The 17,327-nt window shown below is 42.3% G+C and overlaps 1 protein-coding gene across 1 annotated transcript; it reads left to right on the forward strand.

Moving 5' to 3' along the window:
• Positions 1-611: 611 nt before the first annotated feature.
• PPP1CC (protein phosphatase 1 catalytic subunit gamma) lies at positions 612-15,802 on the forward strand. Its single transcript, XM_031592533.2, has 7 exons — positions 612-930; positions 9,632-9,763; positions 10,962-11,192; positions 12,379-12,483; positions 13,372-13,595; positions 14,059-14,193; positions 14,629-15,802. The coding sequence occupies exons 1-7, from the start codon at positions 876-878 to the stop codon at positions 14,716-14,718; spliced, it is 972 nt and encodes a 323-aa protein (XP_031448393.1). The 5' UTR covers positions 612-875; the 3' UTR covers positions 14,719-15,802.
• Positions 15,803-17,327: the final 1,525 nt, after the last annotated feature.

The raw sequence follows: 17,327 nt of genomic DNA on the forward strand, positions 1-17,327 counted from the left end.
GAAACAAGGAGGGGAAGGTTTCTCAGAAAAGGTTTTGCAGTTTGGGGCAGCACTTGAGCACAGCCCCGTTTCCATGCACGGAGGCTGGGCGTCCTTCGTGCCATCGCCCTCACAGTGTGAACTCTGCTCCTATGGCACAGTGAGCCACGATGGCTGTTGTGTAACCATAAGGAGCTGCCTCAGCGTGGGGTGCGTGCAGCTGCCGTGGGGAGGAGGGATCCTACGGCAGGAGTTAATGAAGCAATTAAACAACATTCAGGGGATGCAACTTGAACGGCCTGCGCGGTGAATTTCCCTTGAAACACAACGCAACGCCTCGCCTCGTGCACGAGGGAGCCACGACGGGGCATGCAGACCCAGTGCCACCGGGTGAGGGTGCCAGGACCACAGGACCGGGCTCCAGCGCTCACACTGCGCGAGCTGCCGGCAGCAGGCGGGATATCCGTGGTGTTCGCCCCGTTTGGGGGCCAGGAGGCGGCGTTCTGCGGGCGGAACGCACACCCCTCGTGGGCACTATTTCTCCTCCCGTCGGCGGAAGGATCCCGAGCACAGTCGCAGTGCGCACCTCGCCGCCCCGCGCGCTTCCCGCCCGCCTATAAAAGGTCCCGCGCACCGCCTCGCGCTCGTGGTATCCATCCGCCCCCCTAGCTTGCTGAGGAGACGGCGGCCATTTTGTTCCGCGCCGGGGCTGCGCTGAGAGCGGCGGCGAAGGGGGGGGCGGGGGGAAAAGCGAAAGGGAAGAAAGAGAGCGGGCAGGAGTAGAGGGCACGGGGGAAAGCACGACGGGCCGACGAGAGGAGAGGAGCCGGGCCAGCCGAGCAGCCAGCGGAGGGAGGGAAGAGGCGGGGAGGGGTCCGCCCGGCCGCTGAGAGGCGATGGCGGATATAGACAAGCTGAACATCGACAGCATCATCCAACGGCTGCTGGAGGGTGAGGGGCGGCGAGGGGCCACGTTGGGGGGGGAGGGGGATCCGGGACGGGCCGCGTGTGGTGGCCGGCATTGGGGGGGGGGGGAGCTGCGCTTTGTCCTCCCCTCACAGAGGGCTGCGTGCCCTGCGGAATGAAAGAGAGCTTTTGGGGGAGCTGCCCGGCCTCGTGCCTTGTGTCTCAGGGCGGGCGCTTGAACAGCTTGGTGGGTTTAACGCGTTTCCATCCGGCACGGCCGTCTGCGGTGCTGCTGAAGCAAACAGAGGAAATGTCTTTCAGCCGTGCCGTGGTTTTTCCTCCTGGCAGCGCGGAAAGGACGGCGGTGCTGGTGGGGAAATGAGTCGGGACTAAAAATCCCATAGGTGTGTTATGGGATTACTGAGCTAGAATAAGTAAAAGTAAATAGGGTTTTTTCTCTGATCCGTTGTGGGCTGTGCCTGTTACCAATTTAAACTACCCCGGCTTAAATTATTTAAAGGCTTCCCTTCGTAAATTTAGAGCAGGATTTTCCTGAAACTCTAGCACCACAGTTTGTGGTGTCAGGTCCTGGGTGCCTTACCTCTGTGACATTAATAAGAGCTCAGTTTTACTGCAAGTAATAGTTACAATTCTTACCTGATCTGCAATTTTTCCAGTGCAGGTCATTAAAAGCAGGGAATAGGGCAGCCTAGGAAGAAATGCAGTTGATTTTGAACAATTCTTCTTGTTTAAAGTTTAAAAAGTGTCAAGATATGCTGTGCTGATAGGTTCTTACCCAGCTCGTGCCTGTATTACACGTTTGGAGGAGATGGGAGTTGGCAAATCAGGCTTCAGAAGGCTTACTGACTGCCAGGATCATTCAGGAGGTGGACGTGTACCTAAAGATACCATTACTGGAGGTTGCATCAGCTGCCAGAACTGAAATGTTTTGGCTTTGTTGACATTTCGGTTGGGATTTTGGGTTCTGTGAAGCCGTAATGGCTTTTCAGTATTTAAAATGATTCACCTGTGCTGATGTGCATTTTTATTGCTTATTAAATGTCTGTTGTAAACATTTTTCTCAGGCAGCGATGGTTGACCTTTGTAGCAGTCGTTATTTTTTTTCACTTCTAGAAAGGACAAAATGATAGTGCAGGTTAGCAGTGCTGCATTGTGGATAGATGGATAAATTGTGTGAGTTGCTGCGAGCATCGTTCTCTTTGCTTGTTTAAAATTTGACTTATTCTTTCCCTGGAATTGCAAAGGTGCAGTTAGGTTGGTGGTGGGACTGAACTTCTACAGGGCAAATCTGCATGGTGTTAAATGAGGGGGGAAAGTCAAGTCTGGAGTATGAGCAGGGTTTCTTTTCCTATTTAATTTGGAATAAATGAGGAAATATAAGAGGCATTTCTGCCTTACCTGGCGTTCTTTTCAGTGCAGTGCTGGCACGCAACTGGGTAGTGTTAGTCCCATCAAGTCTGATGTATGTGTTTCAACTGATAGCCTTTCAGACAAGGCTGCACTCAGGTTGTTGCAGTCATAATCAAGTATTTCAGTGTTGCTGTTCTTAAAGTGTATACTTACATATTTTTATAAATATTAGATCATTGTACTAGTAAAATGCAAAGGATACAAGCAGCTGATATGGCATTATTCCTTCTTCCTTTTTAAAGGTCAGGGGAAAAAAATGTATTCTGGAGATAGCTGATGAAATACTCAAATCATTGTGAGCAGGCAGTTGTACCTGTGTCCTGTAAGGCACCTTAGCACTGTGCTGTCAGAAGACTGAGAGCTGTGCTGGATCTGATGGCCTAGGTAAAGCAAAGTGCCTAAATGGTGAATCATAATTATTCTTGCTTTTTTTCCTAATGTAGGGCATCAATAATTTATTCATCATTGGGTTTTTACTTGCTTTCTATCATGACTGACTTTATGAAATTTGAGGTAATTACGCAGATCAAATGACATTATTTTTTCTCCTCCAAGTGGTTGATTCTGTCTCACGTACCATGGGCTAGTTAGCTAATTATTAAATTAGTCTTTAAAAAATATATATTTAGCTGCTTATTCTGAAGTAAGTATTTGGTGAGTCTTTCTTGCTCCAAATGTGTGTGGCACAGAGGCATTTGGCTTTGAGACATCTCAAAAAAACTTTTTTCAGTAACGTTGTGCTCAGCCTCAGTGAGCAGGTCAATGAAAGCACTAATGAGGGCTGTGTTCTGCTAGGAACGTTTTCATGAGAACATGTTGTCTACTTTTAGTGCTTTTAGTAACCTTCCTAACAACAGTTTTCTCAAGAATAAGACTTCTAAAGTGTGCTAAATGACAGTATCCTGCAGTGACTATTGAAAAGTTTCCTAAGTGTGCTTGATAGCAGATAAAGGCTCATATTTTTATCACTGAGGAATAATGAGGGGCAACCTTAAGGGCAAATTACTCTCCTTCCAGGAATACTGTAGGCAGTGACTTCATGGCTCTGAGCTTACAGCTTTATGTGCCTGCTAAACTGAAGCTGCAAGTAATGTGAAAAATCAGTGTCATCTGCATAGCAATGGAAAGGCTCCCAGGAAGTAGAGTTCCTGCTTGGCTCTGGGCAAAGGATGAGTGAAAAGAAATCCTGAGGTCCCTGAGTGAGCATGGCTTCCTTTCTGTGTTACGTTATGTTTGATAATGAGAGCTCCTATCCTCATCCTTCACCCAGAGTGGGTAGGATCTGGGTTGAAAATGGTGCTCATGGCAAGAAATCTAGTAAAGGAGATTGACATGTCCTAGTTTTAGCATGGTGATAATAAATAGCAGGGTAAAAGAACAGAATTTCAGCATAAGAGGAACCCAAGCTGAAGGAAGTTGCTGAAATTTTTTTGTGCTCTAGCCTCTGCAGGTGCTATTAGGGGAAAGCAAGTAATGAATGGAGGCTGCTTTGGATAAAGTCATGCAAGGCCAGAATGGCAGTAGCCTTTCTTATAGCTGAAATCTTGGTTAGTGAACTAAAATCAGCAAAAATATTCTAAATCCTCTAACTTCCCTGTTTATACACCCACGGATTGCTATTCCCAGTAAAGCCTGTTGTATAGCTGTTGAGGAGATGCTCTCTTTAATTTGCTTTAAATGTTGAAAGATGATCATCCCATTATCCAAAATAGATAAGCCAAAGAGTATGGATAAACTTCTTCTGACTATAGAAAGCCATTTCTTATAAGTGCATTTTTCTGGTTTTGTGCCTTTCTGCTCAGACCCAGCATCGATTGGGTCTGAAGGATTGCTTTCTGTTTAGCTTAGGTCTGCCTCATTCTCACAGATGTTAATCAGAAATCGGGACAGATTTCACTTGGTAGGCTGGGATGCCATGGTAGTTTCTAATAAACAAGCAGCACTCGTTGACCTCAAACGGTGCTTTTCAATAGCTCATGTAGCTAAATGTTAATTGCTTTGTGCTGTGTTGCAGCAATTTTTGATGACAGAGATAGGAGCTCTGCATCTGGAAGACAGGGGTTAGGTTCCTGTCACTGCTGTGGATTCAGATAAGTTGGTTACATGCTACATTTTATCTCCTAGTCAGTGAAGGAGGGGTTTGTCATCTGAGTGTTTGAGCCTGAGCACCTGTTGCTTTGTAGCACTCTAGTTTGACAGTAAGTTACAAAATGGAAACCTTGCGGTCATGGAAGATCTTGTGTTTGATAATGCTGCTGTGAACTGTTGCCCTACAAAAAAAGTAGTCTAGAACTTTTCCTTAGAGGCTTGGGCACTGTGGAGTTGCTTTTCAGTTTCAATTTTGCAGTGATCTGATCAAAGTTGATACTGCCTGAAGTAAACTAAAATCTTTTAAAATCAACCACCTCCAAGTTATTTATTCCCTTTGTGTCTGTGGTGCAAAACAAAACGTGAAGCTGTCATCAGGAACTGCCAAAAACAAGATAAAAACAACCTGTGGTATTTTTGGAAATATCTCTAAGATTTCAAGCATCTTAATGTAAAATATGGCAAAACTGAAAGACTTGTTTAATAAGCTAAAAATGAACTGAGCTGCTGATAGACTGTTTTCTTTAAAATATTGCATACAAGAACTCAATCCCAGCACTTCAGTTGATGGCTTCTGGTGAAGTGTTACTGAAGAACAGAGAAATGCACAGATCTGTTCATGAATCTAAATGCTGAAATTTGTTAGTTTCTTTAATATCCTTTCTTAAGGATCCCTCCCTTTTCTATTAACAGGTAATATATTTATTTTTGTAATACCATTCCCTTCACTCAAGAATTGTATGGCTCCATTATGACCATTGGGAAATGCTGGTGATGGGATGTTGTGTACAGTCTGCTGCACTGCACACACATGGCTGGCTGATTGCTGTACACTAAAGATCCTGCAGTTCCTGACCCGTCTGTCCTTCAGACACATCTAAAAGTTGTCCTGGATGTCAGGTCCTGGCAGCTGCAATAAGATTGTGCTGGCCCTGTGCACCAAAGTGGCAGGGATGTCCTTGGTCCTGCTTTTCTTCCTGTCCTTCCTTTCCCCCTCTGCTGGGCAGCCGTCATATTGCACTCATGTCCTCATTTTAAAGTTGGGATCTGTGATCTGTTGTTGCTTTCCAGCAGCTCTCCTTCCAGTCTTGGAAAGCACAAAAATAAGTTTAGTAGTTGGTATCTATCAAATGGTGTTTTGAACAGGCTGTGAGGAGCCTGTGTAACTCTTAGAAATAAGGTCTGGAATAGCAAATACCAGAAGGCTAAAAGAGCACATAGGTGTCACTGCTGCAGTGCTATGGCTAGGCATCTGCTTAACGTGTTGGAAAAATGAAAAGCTCTAGAATGCCTATATCTTCATAGAGCTTAAACTTTTGGACAACAGATGTATTGCTCTCCTTCAAAACTTTCCTGCATTGGCTTTGCTGTACATAGCTGTGGAAGCTGGAGTATTTTCTAGTTCAGTCACTGTGACTTGGAAGAGTAGTCTGCAGAAGAGAGCATCCAAGTCTCAGGGAGTGATCTTTTCTGTGTTTTTTTCCAGCCAAGGGAGAACGTGTTTTTCCTAAGCTCCTACACTCATACATTGCAGATTTTGCTTGTTAGAAAACTGCCCAGGCTGGACATTGAAATTCAAGCTCTCAAGATGAATTTTAAAAGCAAGAATGTCTCTGCCTAAAGGAGGAAGGAAATATATTTCTGTCTGGAAATAGTGCAGCAGTGTGTTGGGACAAGGTGTAAATAAAATATTATTTAAGCAGCCTGGCTTTTTACCTCAATTGATTAATCTTTAGCTTGTTTCGCTCTCAGTTCCAGACTATCATTTCAGAGAGGTTATTTTTTATGCATTGAAAGAACAAATGTGTGAGTACAGCACTGTCAGCTGCTCTTTTGACTTTGACCAAGCTGTCAATTAGTAGTGTACGTCTGATCTCTGCAAGCTGCCTGGGTTGGGTCCAAATCAGAGAAGAGAAACTTTGAATACCGCATTTTTCATAGGATGTTATTTTTGCCCTTCTTACTGGGGCTAAATCATTTAGGATTCAGTCGCAGAAGCCTCTTAAGAATTCAGACAGACTGAATATCCTGCATTTTCTTGCCAGCTCTTTCATCATGATTGAGAAAATCCTTGCACCAAAAATACAGATTTCTCAAACCAACGCACATCTTCCATTGTTCTGAAGCCAAAAATGTTTTGTACAACTTTTTGATATATAGGCTACTGTTGGAAGTAATTGAACAAGCTCATTTCTCCTGTGCTGATCCTATGTTGGATGAATGTCTGTCATTGGCAGGCAGCACGGTACAGAACTGAATCAAATCTTCCTTTTTTTTTTTTGTCCTTTTGACATCTGTGTTGGTGAGTTTGTATAAACTGCAACAAAGCATCTGATCGCACTGAGGATTCCTACAATCAAATGACTAAAACTGTCTGGGGATTATACTGGTCCAATGGAAATAGGTCAGAAACCTTGGAAACTTGAATCTGAAACAGTCAGTTTTCAGATTTCCATTTAATCTTCAACAAAAATGAATGCATATGCTTTATTCATGAGCTGTAGTGACTCAATGTGTTACTTACATTGTGTGCTTTTTTTATACTTAATCTATGTGTGTGAGATACAGGTTTTGATTTTATGTATTTTTTAGCAATTTCTAGCAGGAGCAAATCATGGAAAAGTTGAATTTTTGCTTGCATGTATGTCATCTCTAAAATCAAAGATGAGTTCTACAGTAGAAGAAGAAGAATGGGGAAATTAGCATTTACAGTTTCACCAGCAAATCACTTTTTTTCTGTACATTTCTGTTCATTATTGCTTCTGGATATTTGGCATTTTTAGTACCTTGTTCATTGCTTGGGAGCATTAGGAAAATTACTGTATGGATGAAAAAATGACTGCACGGATGGGAAGCCTCATGCGTGATAAAGTGCTGTGACAAAGATTTAACTCTCATTTGTATGCTTCATTACTTGTAATATTTTAATGGAATACTTGAAGTTTAGTGGTAATTTCAGTGTCACCATGTGAGTAAATGCCAGTGGTGAGCAGTAGTACGTAGGCAGTGGGTAATAGAAGAGCATGTATTGCTTGAAAGATAGCGTTATTAAAGCAGTGACTTTTGGCCTGCGCTTAACTGAATGTTGCTATCATTGCATGTTGTGACTTGGACTGAAGCTTGATTCTGAAGCTTGTTTGGGAAAAGGTTGTGTGCTTTACAGTGTTGTCAGTGATTCTGTAGTGCAGACTGTGAGCACGACTAGGGTCTCTGACAGGAGTTGGTATGCAGGGTAGAGCTGTTCTGGTGGTAACGCCAAGTGCCAGCAGAGATTGGGCCAGTGACAGTTGTTTTTATGAACGGATATAACACAATCACTGTTTTATTCTTTGTCTAAAGAAGGCATGCTAACTGAATAATGTCTTCTGCTTGTGATCAGAAACTTGCATAAAATTGGAAACTTAAACACTAATAAGAGAACATAATCCCTCTGGAAAACAGTTCTTGCTCTTACTCTTCCAGAGCATTCCACCCTCCCCCCCCCCCCCCCCCGGCCTTCTCCTTACTCTGGAATTCTCTCTTCTTATGAAACTTTTGGTTTCATAAACCAAAAAGTGTGCAGTGACAGTAACAGCATGGTCCACTTACTCCGTTCACTCAATCTAACCATGACAAATGCTCTTGCATGCAATTTAGTTACAGCTGAAAAATTATGGCTAAAAGACATTTCCTTTGTATTTGTGGGCAGCAGAAAATGGTGTCTGCGACTGAGGGGTGGATTGGATAAATGGAGGAAAAACTCTTCTGGTAGCTGCAGGAAATTGTTCAGGCCAAGCTGGTGTCCTTGTTCTGTGTCTGAGCATTGACAGGTGATAAAGGGAACCAAACACTGTGAGGTGTTGTACTGGAGGAGGTGGAAAGAATGAAGGATTGAAAAAACAGCCTGAGCTGGGAGATGAATCTGGTACCAGGTTGCCTTTCACTGTGTTCAAATGGTCTGGTAAGGAGAGAGCCAATGGAGAAAATACAGAAAATACAGTGCTTGCTTTACTATAGGTGAGTTTGTGTGGGCTCTAAGTGAGTAATGAAATAGCTCAACATAAATGGCTGAAGAACTAGAATCTCCTTTTCTGAAATACATGAGCTGTTTCCCTCTTGATTAAACCTTTTGTAGGTTTGAGACGGTCAGTTTCTCTCCATAGTAGAGACTCTTCAAAGCAGTAATGATGCTAATAGCTCCCTCTCAGCTTTGTTGTAGAATTCATCAGTTTGGTGGCTTTGATTTTAATGTGTTTAAGAAATTATTTTGGTTCTAGGCCCTTCCTTCAGCTCTGCACTTTTTCTCATGTTGTTCCTCCTTCTCCTTGGCACAACCAACAAGTGGGAAAGCCTGACGATGGGATTTACAGGAATCTTCTAAAATAAGTGTATTGACAGTCCCGATCATACGGAGTAGAAATTATGTTTGAAGGGTTCCCACCTCTCCTTCCAGTTGTGAGATGTTCAGTGCATTCAGCTGTTCCTGTGGCTCTGGTGCTCCTGAGGGACTGGTGGAATAAGTTTATGGGAGGGTGAAATAAGAGTAGTAAAAAGATAAAATATTGTCTTGCAATATTGATGATGGTTCAGTACTACTAATTTCTGCAGCATGCTCTGTAACTTCGAGGCAGTTTTTAGGAACTCAACTGTATTTGTCTGACTGGTCCATTTAGATTGTAAAACAGTCATTAAGCGTGTACCAGGTCGTTAGATTTTGACAAGTCTTGTTTTGTGGAGGCATTTTCTGAGGATGAAATGCAGGTAGCATGCTACCTTCAGGCTAGTTGTAACCGAAACCTGACTTAGGAGTAGAATGAAACTGTGTTTTATAAACCTTGTGTGGCTTTTGGATTTTGTTTTGTTTTTATGAATTCTGGGGCTCAAACTGTTTATTTTTCAGCTTTATCTGTGGTCTGACTGCTTTAATCTGTCAGTAGTTAGCTTAACCTCCAGCTGGTGGTGGTGATGGGCTGGCAAGCATGCTCATATGTCTGACGTTCCCATATGCATTTATACTGGCTTACTTTACTCTGAACTCTTAAAATAAGTGTAGTTTGAATAAGACAGCAAACAGCTGAGTTTAGCAGCTAAGCATAAATACAGAATATTGTGAAATATTGTTGAAGTATTTAGTTGTGAAAGAGCAGTTGTTTCATGCTCATTCAATGTTAGTGGTGTGTAGGCACTCTTAAAATAACCCTGGGAATACTCTTGGCTTGGGTAACCGACTTCTGATTGCTTCCAACAGTGAGAGGATCAAAACCAGGTAAAAATGTCCAACTTCAGGAGAATGAAATCAGAGGACTGTGCTTGAAATCCAGAGAAATTTTTCTCAGTCAGCCTATTCTGCTAGAACTTGAAGCTCCACTGAAAATATGTGGTAAGTGCTGTGATTTGATGCGTGGTTGGGAGTGGGGGGCATTTAGATGGATATCCTCTTTTAAGCAGAGGATGCATGCCAGATGCTGCTTTTGCTTATGAAACTGATGAATGATTGTAGCAAAAGGGAAAGTAAGACTGTCCTGAGTGCTTCAAGTGGAGGAATGGGAAGGAGGTAAATGGGAATTGTAGAGGGGACCAAAAAATCCCAAATCAGAAACTAGCTGGTCCTGTTTGATCAAGTCTCATGACAAAAAGATTCAGAAGTTTTGGAAAGAGATTTTTCTATCAGTTATTGCTCAGATCAGTCATCACTGAACAAGGAGAAAAAAGGAGACACAGTAGTTGATGGTAGCTGCTGTTCAGAGCTGAACTGTGGTTTGACACAATTTTAAAATCTTTCTGGAAACTTAAGTTTCTGTATCACCTCTGGTTTGGTTTCACCTTATTTACACATGGTGATATTGCTCATTTTTTACACGTGCATGTCTAGGTATGCTAAAAGGATGAAGGATGTCAAAATAAATCCTCAATAAATGCACGCTAGCAGAGGTTCCAGGAAGCAGTATTTTATCCTGCTCCAACACTGCGGATCTGCTTCTGGAGTAGCTTGTTCAATATTTATAATATGTGGTAGTCTTAAAAACAGATTTATTGTTCTGCTTGCCAGAAACAAAACCATGATTTAAACCAAAGGCAGAAATATCGATTTCTTCCAATCCGACTTCCCTGCAAGAATTTGAGTTACTGGGTGTTGCAGGAGAATACTAGGCATGGTATAGAGGAAAGGAAATTCCCCAAGCAGTTTTTCCATCAGTGTCACTACTGAAGTGTGGCTGTATCAAGAATGAAGTAGACGTTCCTAGTCTTGCAGCCAGTAGTCAAATAAAGGAATTAAATGGCTGCCACACTTCTATGTGAGTATGCAGAGTTGATTTCTTGGGATCTTGGATTTGTTTTATGAGTGTGTATTTCTACATACTGAAGTCATAATGTGTTCTTAGTCAATGTCTCACACAGATATCAACCTTTGGAGTATGATAGCAGTAAGACAAACTATGTCATCTTCAGGAATGCTGCAGGCAGTATCTGTCTGCAGGTTTTTCCTGTTCGTCTGCAGGTTTTTCCTGCTTCTCTAGAAAGAAAATGGTAAAATATCATAAAGTCAGTTATGTGCCATTTCTGACTGCATTTTACAGGTGACATCCATGGACAATACTATGACTTGCTTCGGCTCTTCGAATATGGAGGCTTTCCACCTGAAAGCAACTACCTATTCCTTGGTGACTATGTTGACAGAGGAAAGCAGTCTTTAGAAACAATTTGTCTTCTATTGGCCTACAAAATTAAATATCCGGAGAACTTCTTCCTCCTCAGAGGGAACCACGAATGTGCCAGCATTAATAGAATTTATGGATTTTATGATGAATGTAAGTAATATGGACAGATGTAAGGATCTTTGGTTTGGGAAATCAGGGTAGGAGGTGCTTGCTGTCTTCTAGACGTCCAGTATTAAATGGCTTTCTGAACTTGCAGTTAGCTCTGCATAGTTCAGATGGCCCCATGGTCTGTGTTAGCAAAGAAGTCGTCTTTGCATTCATCTTATTATCATCTGGTCCTCACAGCACAGAACTGCAAGCAAAGTGGTAATTTTATTTATTGGCATTGAAGTTAAGCAACTGTTTCCACTGGTATGCATTTGTAAAGTTCTTAAGGTTGTCTGGTTAGAGATTATGGGATTTTACTTTGCTTTACAGTTTCATTTTTTTTTTCATCTACCTTATGAGGTGTACTCACTGGGATAAGGGGCTGCTCTGTATTGTTATTATGTGACAGTGCTTGCAATCTAGTTCTCAATCAGTCCTGTAACTTAACACATGCATACGTTCATATGTTTCAAAAGGATGTGACCTAATCTCGTGTAGAGGAGATAAAGCTGTTATGGTGGTTGGGTACTGAGGCATTCTCACAGCTTCTGTTGGGGACATGCTTGGCTTGGAGCTCACAAGATGTTCTCTCTGTGTCTTGTTCTCCTTTTTCAACAAGGAAGTGGAGTTGTGTAGTGTTTGAGTTGATTCCTCAGAGATTAATCACAGGTTTAGTCACATGGTGCAGATATGTTCAGGGTTCGTATCTGTTGGGAGAGTCACTTGGAAGACAAACAGCAGCAGCTTCATTTTTTTTCAGTCCTATTTCTTTGCCCAGAGACTTTGCAGTAAAGTACTAGTAGAAATTGAAGGGAAAACTGCTTTGGAGAGAGTGCTATCTATCCCTAAGAAAAAGCAGCACATGACATTTTCTTTTTTTAACTAATCAGATTCTCCAAGGGATTTTTTTCCAAAGCAAAGTGGAAGCAGGAGTCTGGCTGCCAGCAGTAGAACATTCTCTTGAATGGGAGTGTGCAGTCCTCAGAGCCATTTCAAAGCTGTGTCTCTGACACACAAGGCCTTGCAGCTTTCTTAGCAGTATGTCAGTGGGTTCAGAGAAGATAAATAATTGTGTATAAACCTTGTTCACTTTTTTGCAAGTCTTAGTTACAGGCAGCCATATTAGGTTATTTGTAGTTGTGTTAAAGAAGTATATTGACTTTTCTTCCCCACCCCCCATCTTTTCTAGGTAAGAGAAGATACAATATTAAGCTGTGGAAAACCTTCACAGATTGTTTTAACTGTTTACCAATTGCAGCAATTGTGGATGAGAAGATATTCTGCTGTCATGGAGGTGAGTTCTTTAGTTGATATTTTAAAAAAATGTGGTACCCTGTAATACTGCAATATTGGCAATTTCATATTCATGATGTGTGCTCCTCTGTTGCTGGAAAGTTATTTTGTGGTTTTTTTTTTTATCTTGGACCTCATTATTGAAGTTTTGAAACTTCAGGGATTTGTCTCTGCCTCGCTTTGTGTTGAGAGCTTGATTAGTGGTAGTGTTGTGAACTGCTGAGCTGGTAGTTCTGCCTTCTTTATCTTTAGTCAGGGGACATCTCCAGTACTGTTTCCTTTGGAATAAAGAGTCTCTAATGGTTTTTTGACTTGCATGACCAGAAGTTGTTAAACATTCTGAAAGCAATGTTTTAGTGCTTCATTTTACAGATTGGCCCTGTTATGCTACGTGATACTTGTTAATTACTTTGAAAAGCTGCACGAAGCATTTAATCTGCAATACATATACTATCACCTGCAAGTAATAACAGTTGCTTGAGAGAAATATCAGTAAAAAAAAAAAAAAAAAAAATATGAGATCTGATCCTGTATTCCATGTTATTCAGCCTGATCTTTAAAATAAACAGGCCTTGTGACTTCTAGTATTAATGCCTCTTAATAGCTCTTCCTAACAGACACTTGCAGGTTATTAAAGTAGGATTGTTATAATCCTTTGCACATGGAAGTGGCTCTGCTTATCTTGCTCTCAGTATATCTTCTGGTCTTCTGTCAGAAAAGCTTTAAAGAAAAATGCTGGATTGAAATGTTGGTTCACGTTGTCGTTGGACCACACCAAATGTTGATGGTGGATCAGTCTGTGTAAGCTTTCTTCATCTTGAGCTGATTCCTCAATTTCACACTGTAAGTTGGAGTAAAATGCTACTGTGTATGTCTCAACTCCACACAGGTTTGTCACCAGACCTGCAGTCAATGGAACAGATCAGACGAATTATGCGCCCCACTGATGTACCTGACCAGGGTCTTCTTTGTGATCTCCTGTGGTCTGATCCTGACAAAGATGTCTTAGGATGGGGTGAAAATGACAGAGGAGTGTCCTTTACTTTTGGAGCTGAAGTGGTTGCTAAGTTTCTCCATAAACATGATTTGGATCTCATATGTAGAGCTCACCAGGTATTTTAGTTTTGTGCATTAAACTGTAGAATAATTGAAATGGAAGGGACCTGAGGTGGTCATCTCCACACACGTATACTCAGAGTGGAGCAAAACAGTGTCAGACCAGACACACAGGATCTCATCCAGCTGACTTTTAAATATCTATAAGGATGGAGATTCCAGCATCTTGGAGCAACTTGTCCACTGTTTAAAAACCTTTATAATTAATTCTTAATACATTCATAGTGTGGGTCTGATATTTGAACAAGATAGCTTTGAATGTAGCAGAACTCTGGTGGCTTTTATTGTTGATGGGCCTTGTTGCTAAACTGGAACTTATGTTTTTCCAGTTTGGGGGTGAAAGTGTAGGACCCGTGCTCCTTGGCTGTAATTATTTCTTCAGCTGCTGACTCTGCTAGAGCTGCATTGTACTTTGTCTGGAAGAAATTGCCTGGTGTAATTTCTGCATTTCTCTCCAAAGGTTGTGGAAGATGGATATGAGTTTTTTGCAAAAAGACAATTGGTAACTCTCTTTTCTGCCCCAAATTACTGTGGAGAATTTGATAATGCAGGTGCCATGATGAGTGTGGATGAAACCTTAATGTGTTCTTTTCAGGTATTGTATCTGACAACTTTACTTCCTAGTTATTGCAATAACACTTTAAATTTCCTCTTTTCCATCTATACTGTACCATCACAAAACTGTAACACCTGCTTCCAATAGATCTCATAGATATCAAATGTAGGCAGAGCTGTGTTTGTCCTTGTGGCTTTAAAAATGTGATAAGCCCTTACTGGTGTGAGTAGATGAACCGTTTGACCCTGGGATTAAATCACCAGAGCAAAGCTATCAGCTGTCTTCCTGTTTCATTGGCATGGGCTTTCTGATCAGCTGCTCTAAGGCCCGCCAGAGCTCAGAGCAGAAAATCCATTTATTTCAGAGGCTTTTGAGCTGCCCAGATGATCTGCGTAATGCCTTATGCTAGCAAATGGATTGTTGGGATGTAAGACTGCTGACAGTTTTCCTTAAAGACTGAACTGTCTCTTTCAGATTTTGAAACCCGCAGAGAAGAAGAAGCCCAACGCTAGCAGACCCGTAACACCTCCCAGGAGTATGATCACAAAGCAAGCAAAGAAATAGTCCACGTGGTACTGCCTTGTTGGGACTTGTATTATAATATATAACCTTCATTTTTAAACTGTAACGTGTACTGTTCAGCTTGCTCAAAATAGAACGTGTTTGTGGTTTCCCTTTTGATTTGATGAATGGCATTTGCTGGTTGTAACAGCAAATGAAGGACTTTTCTCCCTTCTAGGAAAAGTTTTACACTTTCCTTTTGTTGGTGTTCCAGCTGTACACTCCAACATTTATCCTGTCATTATGGGTAACTGTACAACTGACTTTCTCAATCTGTACAATGAGTAGTGTAAATGCTTGTTTTCTTCTTTAGGATCTAAAGAGGGCACTAGTGTGCTGTGAGAGTAGGAGTTTGTTACTGTTGGAGATTACATTCTGTTTATACAAACCACTGTGAACTTTTTTTACGTTAAAATTTGTTTCAAAGGGATTGCTTTTCTTTTTATGTCTTGTCCTGTACACGTTGGTTTTATCGCTGTCAACATTAGAAATAACCTTCAACCTCCCTAGCATCACTGGTATGATGTATATTTAATGAAAACACACATCCCTGTCCTTTAAGAGACAACTGAAGCCATTATTTCAAGTGTTCGTGTCTTTCCTGAAGCCAAAGTCTGCATAGAAATCTGTATGTACACGACCCACCGCACTGAGCTGGCAGGGCTTTCCATTCATGCCTTCCTTATGGAGAGAAAAGGAAGTCTGGACTTGAAATAGCGAGTAGAAATGCTGTGCTGTTTGTTCTATTCACAGTAAAATTAAACACAATTTTGTACAGTTTCTGTATGTTCTATCAAACGGACTTCTTACAGTTGCATCAGTCCCACGGCAGCCGTGTCAGACAGCTGGAAGTTATGGAAACGGTTCCACGTCTGCCTGAATGGCATTGTGCATTTTGGCCTAAAGACTTTGTTCTACGAAGATGCCCAGGAAACAGCTTGAAGAGCCAACCCAAGGCATTGATCAGCAGTTTATACAGATACCTCACGGTATCTCGTTTTTTAAAAACTGAGACTCTTTTTTGAACAGATGACAGTGTACAATACCATGTAGTGAAAATCGCTTATTAAATGAAGAAATTGTTAAATCTTCTCGGTGTCGGTTTATCACAACGTATGCACTACTGCTATCAGAGGACATGACTTAGATAAATAAATCGTTCTGGAAACCCACACACTTCTGGTTTGGATTTGTCTGAGCTGCACACACTAGAGCTGTGCCTCTGATTCTTGATGATGAAAGTCAGTGTGCTTTACCACTGCTGTTACTGTACCAAGGTTTGGTACGCATGCCAACTGCAGCAGTTTGCCATGGGAGGAAATACTTAAGGTGCAGCGTGGGCAGCTTGCTGTCCTGCCCTGCTGGTTGTGTTCATCTCTCACCTGTTCCTGTGTGTGTTGTAGGGGTACTGCAGGACGTGGAGGTGACTGGGGTGGTTTGTTGGTGTCAGGGCTGTGCTAAGGGCTGCAGGTGCTCGATGGAGTCTGGGTGTTGCTCCATTTGGCACTGAAATGTCTGCCCTGGGTCAGCCACCAGCTCTGGTCTGGTATCCTGCTAATCAGATCAGATTCTGCTCCTTTCCCCTGGAGTGAGCTGAACTTTGTTGATGAGAACAGTGGGCAGGGCCGAGCTATTGATCTTCACATTTTTAAATGCACTGCTCAGCTAAATCAAAGCATTTTCCTACTCAGATTTTTGCTTTCTAAAACTAATTAATCAAACTACCTCTGTAACTGTTCATGGCCCCATTAGATTAGGTGTTGGATTGGCTGGAAGAGGGCTTTCTCACAGATGTGCTTTCACCTCTTAAATCAGATTTGTGGTTTTCTTGATAGCTTTATCATTTTTCTACCACCACATAAAACAGTGGTGTGCACTGTTACTGATCTGGTTAATAGAAACATACAGAACCAGTTCTCACTTGTATCTGAAGGAGTGCATTAACCCATCTCTGCAGCAGCCTTCGTTGGTGCGTCACACCTTTTTCCTCTGACTGCAGCTCTGCCCTCAGATGTGGTTTTAGTGACACACATGCCTATTCTGGGCTCTGTTTTCTGCCTGACTGCATTCCCCAGGCAGCAGCTGCTGGGCTAAAGGAAGTCCCAAAGCACACTGTGGTGGTGGGGAAGGTTCCTGCCCTCTGTGTTGCCCCTGGTTTGCTTTAGGATTTGTTGATCCTGTGTTGTGAAGTGAAGCTGCAGTACTGTGAAATGAAGAACAAAGCATTCATTTTGTGTGCAGTGCAGGACTGGACTAAAGGCACTCAGGCTATACAGGAGGCTACAGCAGTTTCAGTAATGTCTGTCCCGGATGCAGCATCCTTTAAATCCAAGTTTAATGTCTGAGCAATATTAATTGTTGAATGAGAAGTGGATGTAGGAGAGAGCTTTTGGATGCAGCAGTGTCAGGCCTGTGCCCTGCAAAGCAGCCAAAAGCACACGGGCTGGGGAAGGCTTCGGGGCAGGCAAGGCTGCAGTGCAGATGCTGGAGATGGGCTGAGCTCCTTTGTGCTGTTGGCTCACACGGGGTTGTGCAAAGCGGTTCTTATTCAAAACATTGGCTTGCAGAACGTGACACTGAGCACGTTCTCTTTGGGGACCTTGGGGAGTGCA

Source organism: Phasianus colchicus, chromosome 18, assembly GCF_987193195.1.
Source record: "Phasianus colchicus chromosome 18, bPhaCol1.hap1.1, whole genome shotgun sequence".
Lineage (NCBI taxonomy): Eukaryota > Metazoa > Chordata > Aves > Galliformes > Phasianidae > Phasianus > Phasianus colchicus.

Excerpts from the sequence above, each read along its gene's own strand:
- PPP1CC (XM_031592533.2), top strand. The coding sequence starts at position 876 with ATGGCGGATATAGACAAGCTGAACATCGACAGCATCATCCAACGGCTG. Across the intron at positions 931-9,631 it reads CATCCAACGGCTGCTGGAGG|TGAGAGGATCAAAACCAGGT; the intron begins GTGAGGGGCGGC and ends TGCTTCCAACAG. Across the intron at positions 14,194-14,628 it reads CCTTAATGTGTTCTTTTCAG|ATTTTGAAACCCGCAGAGAA; the intron begins GTATTGTATCTG and ends TGTCTCTTTCAG.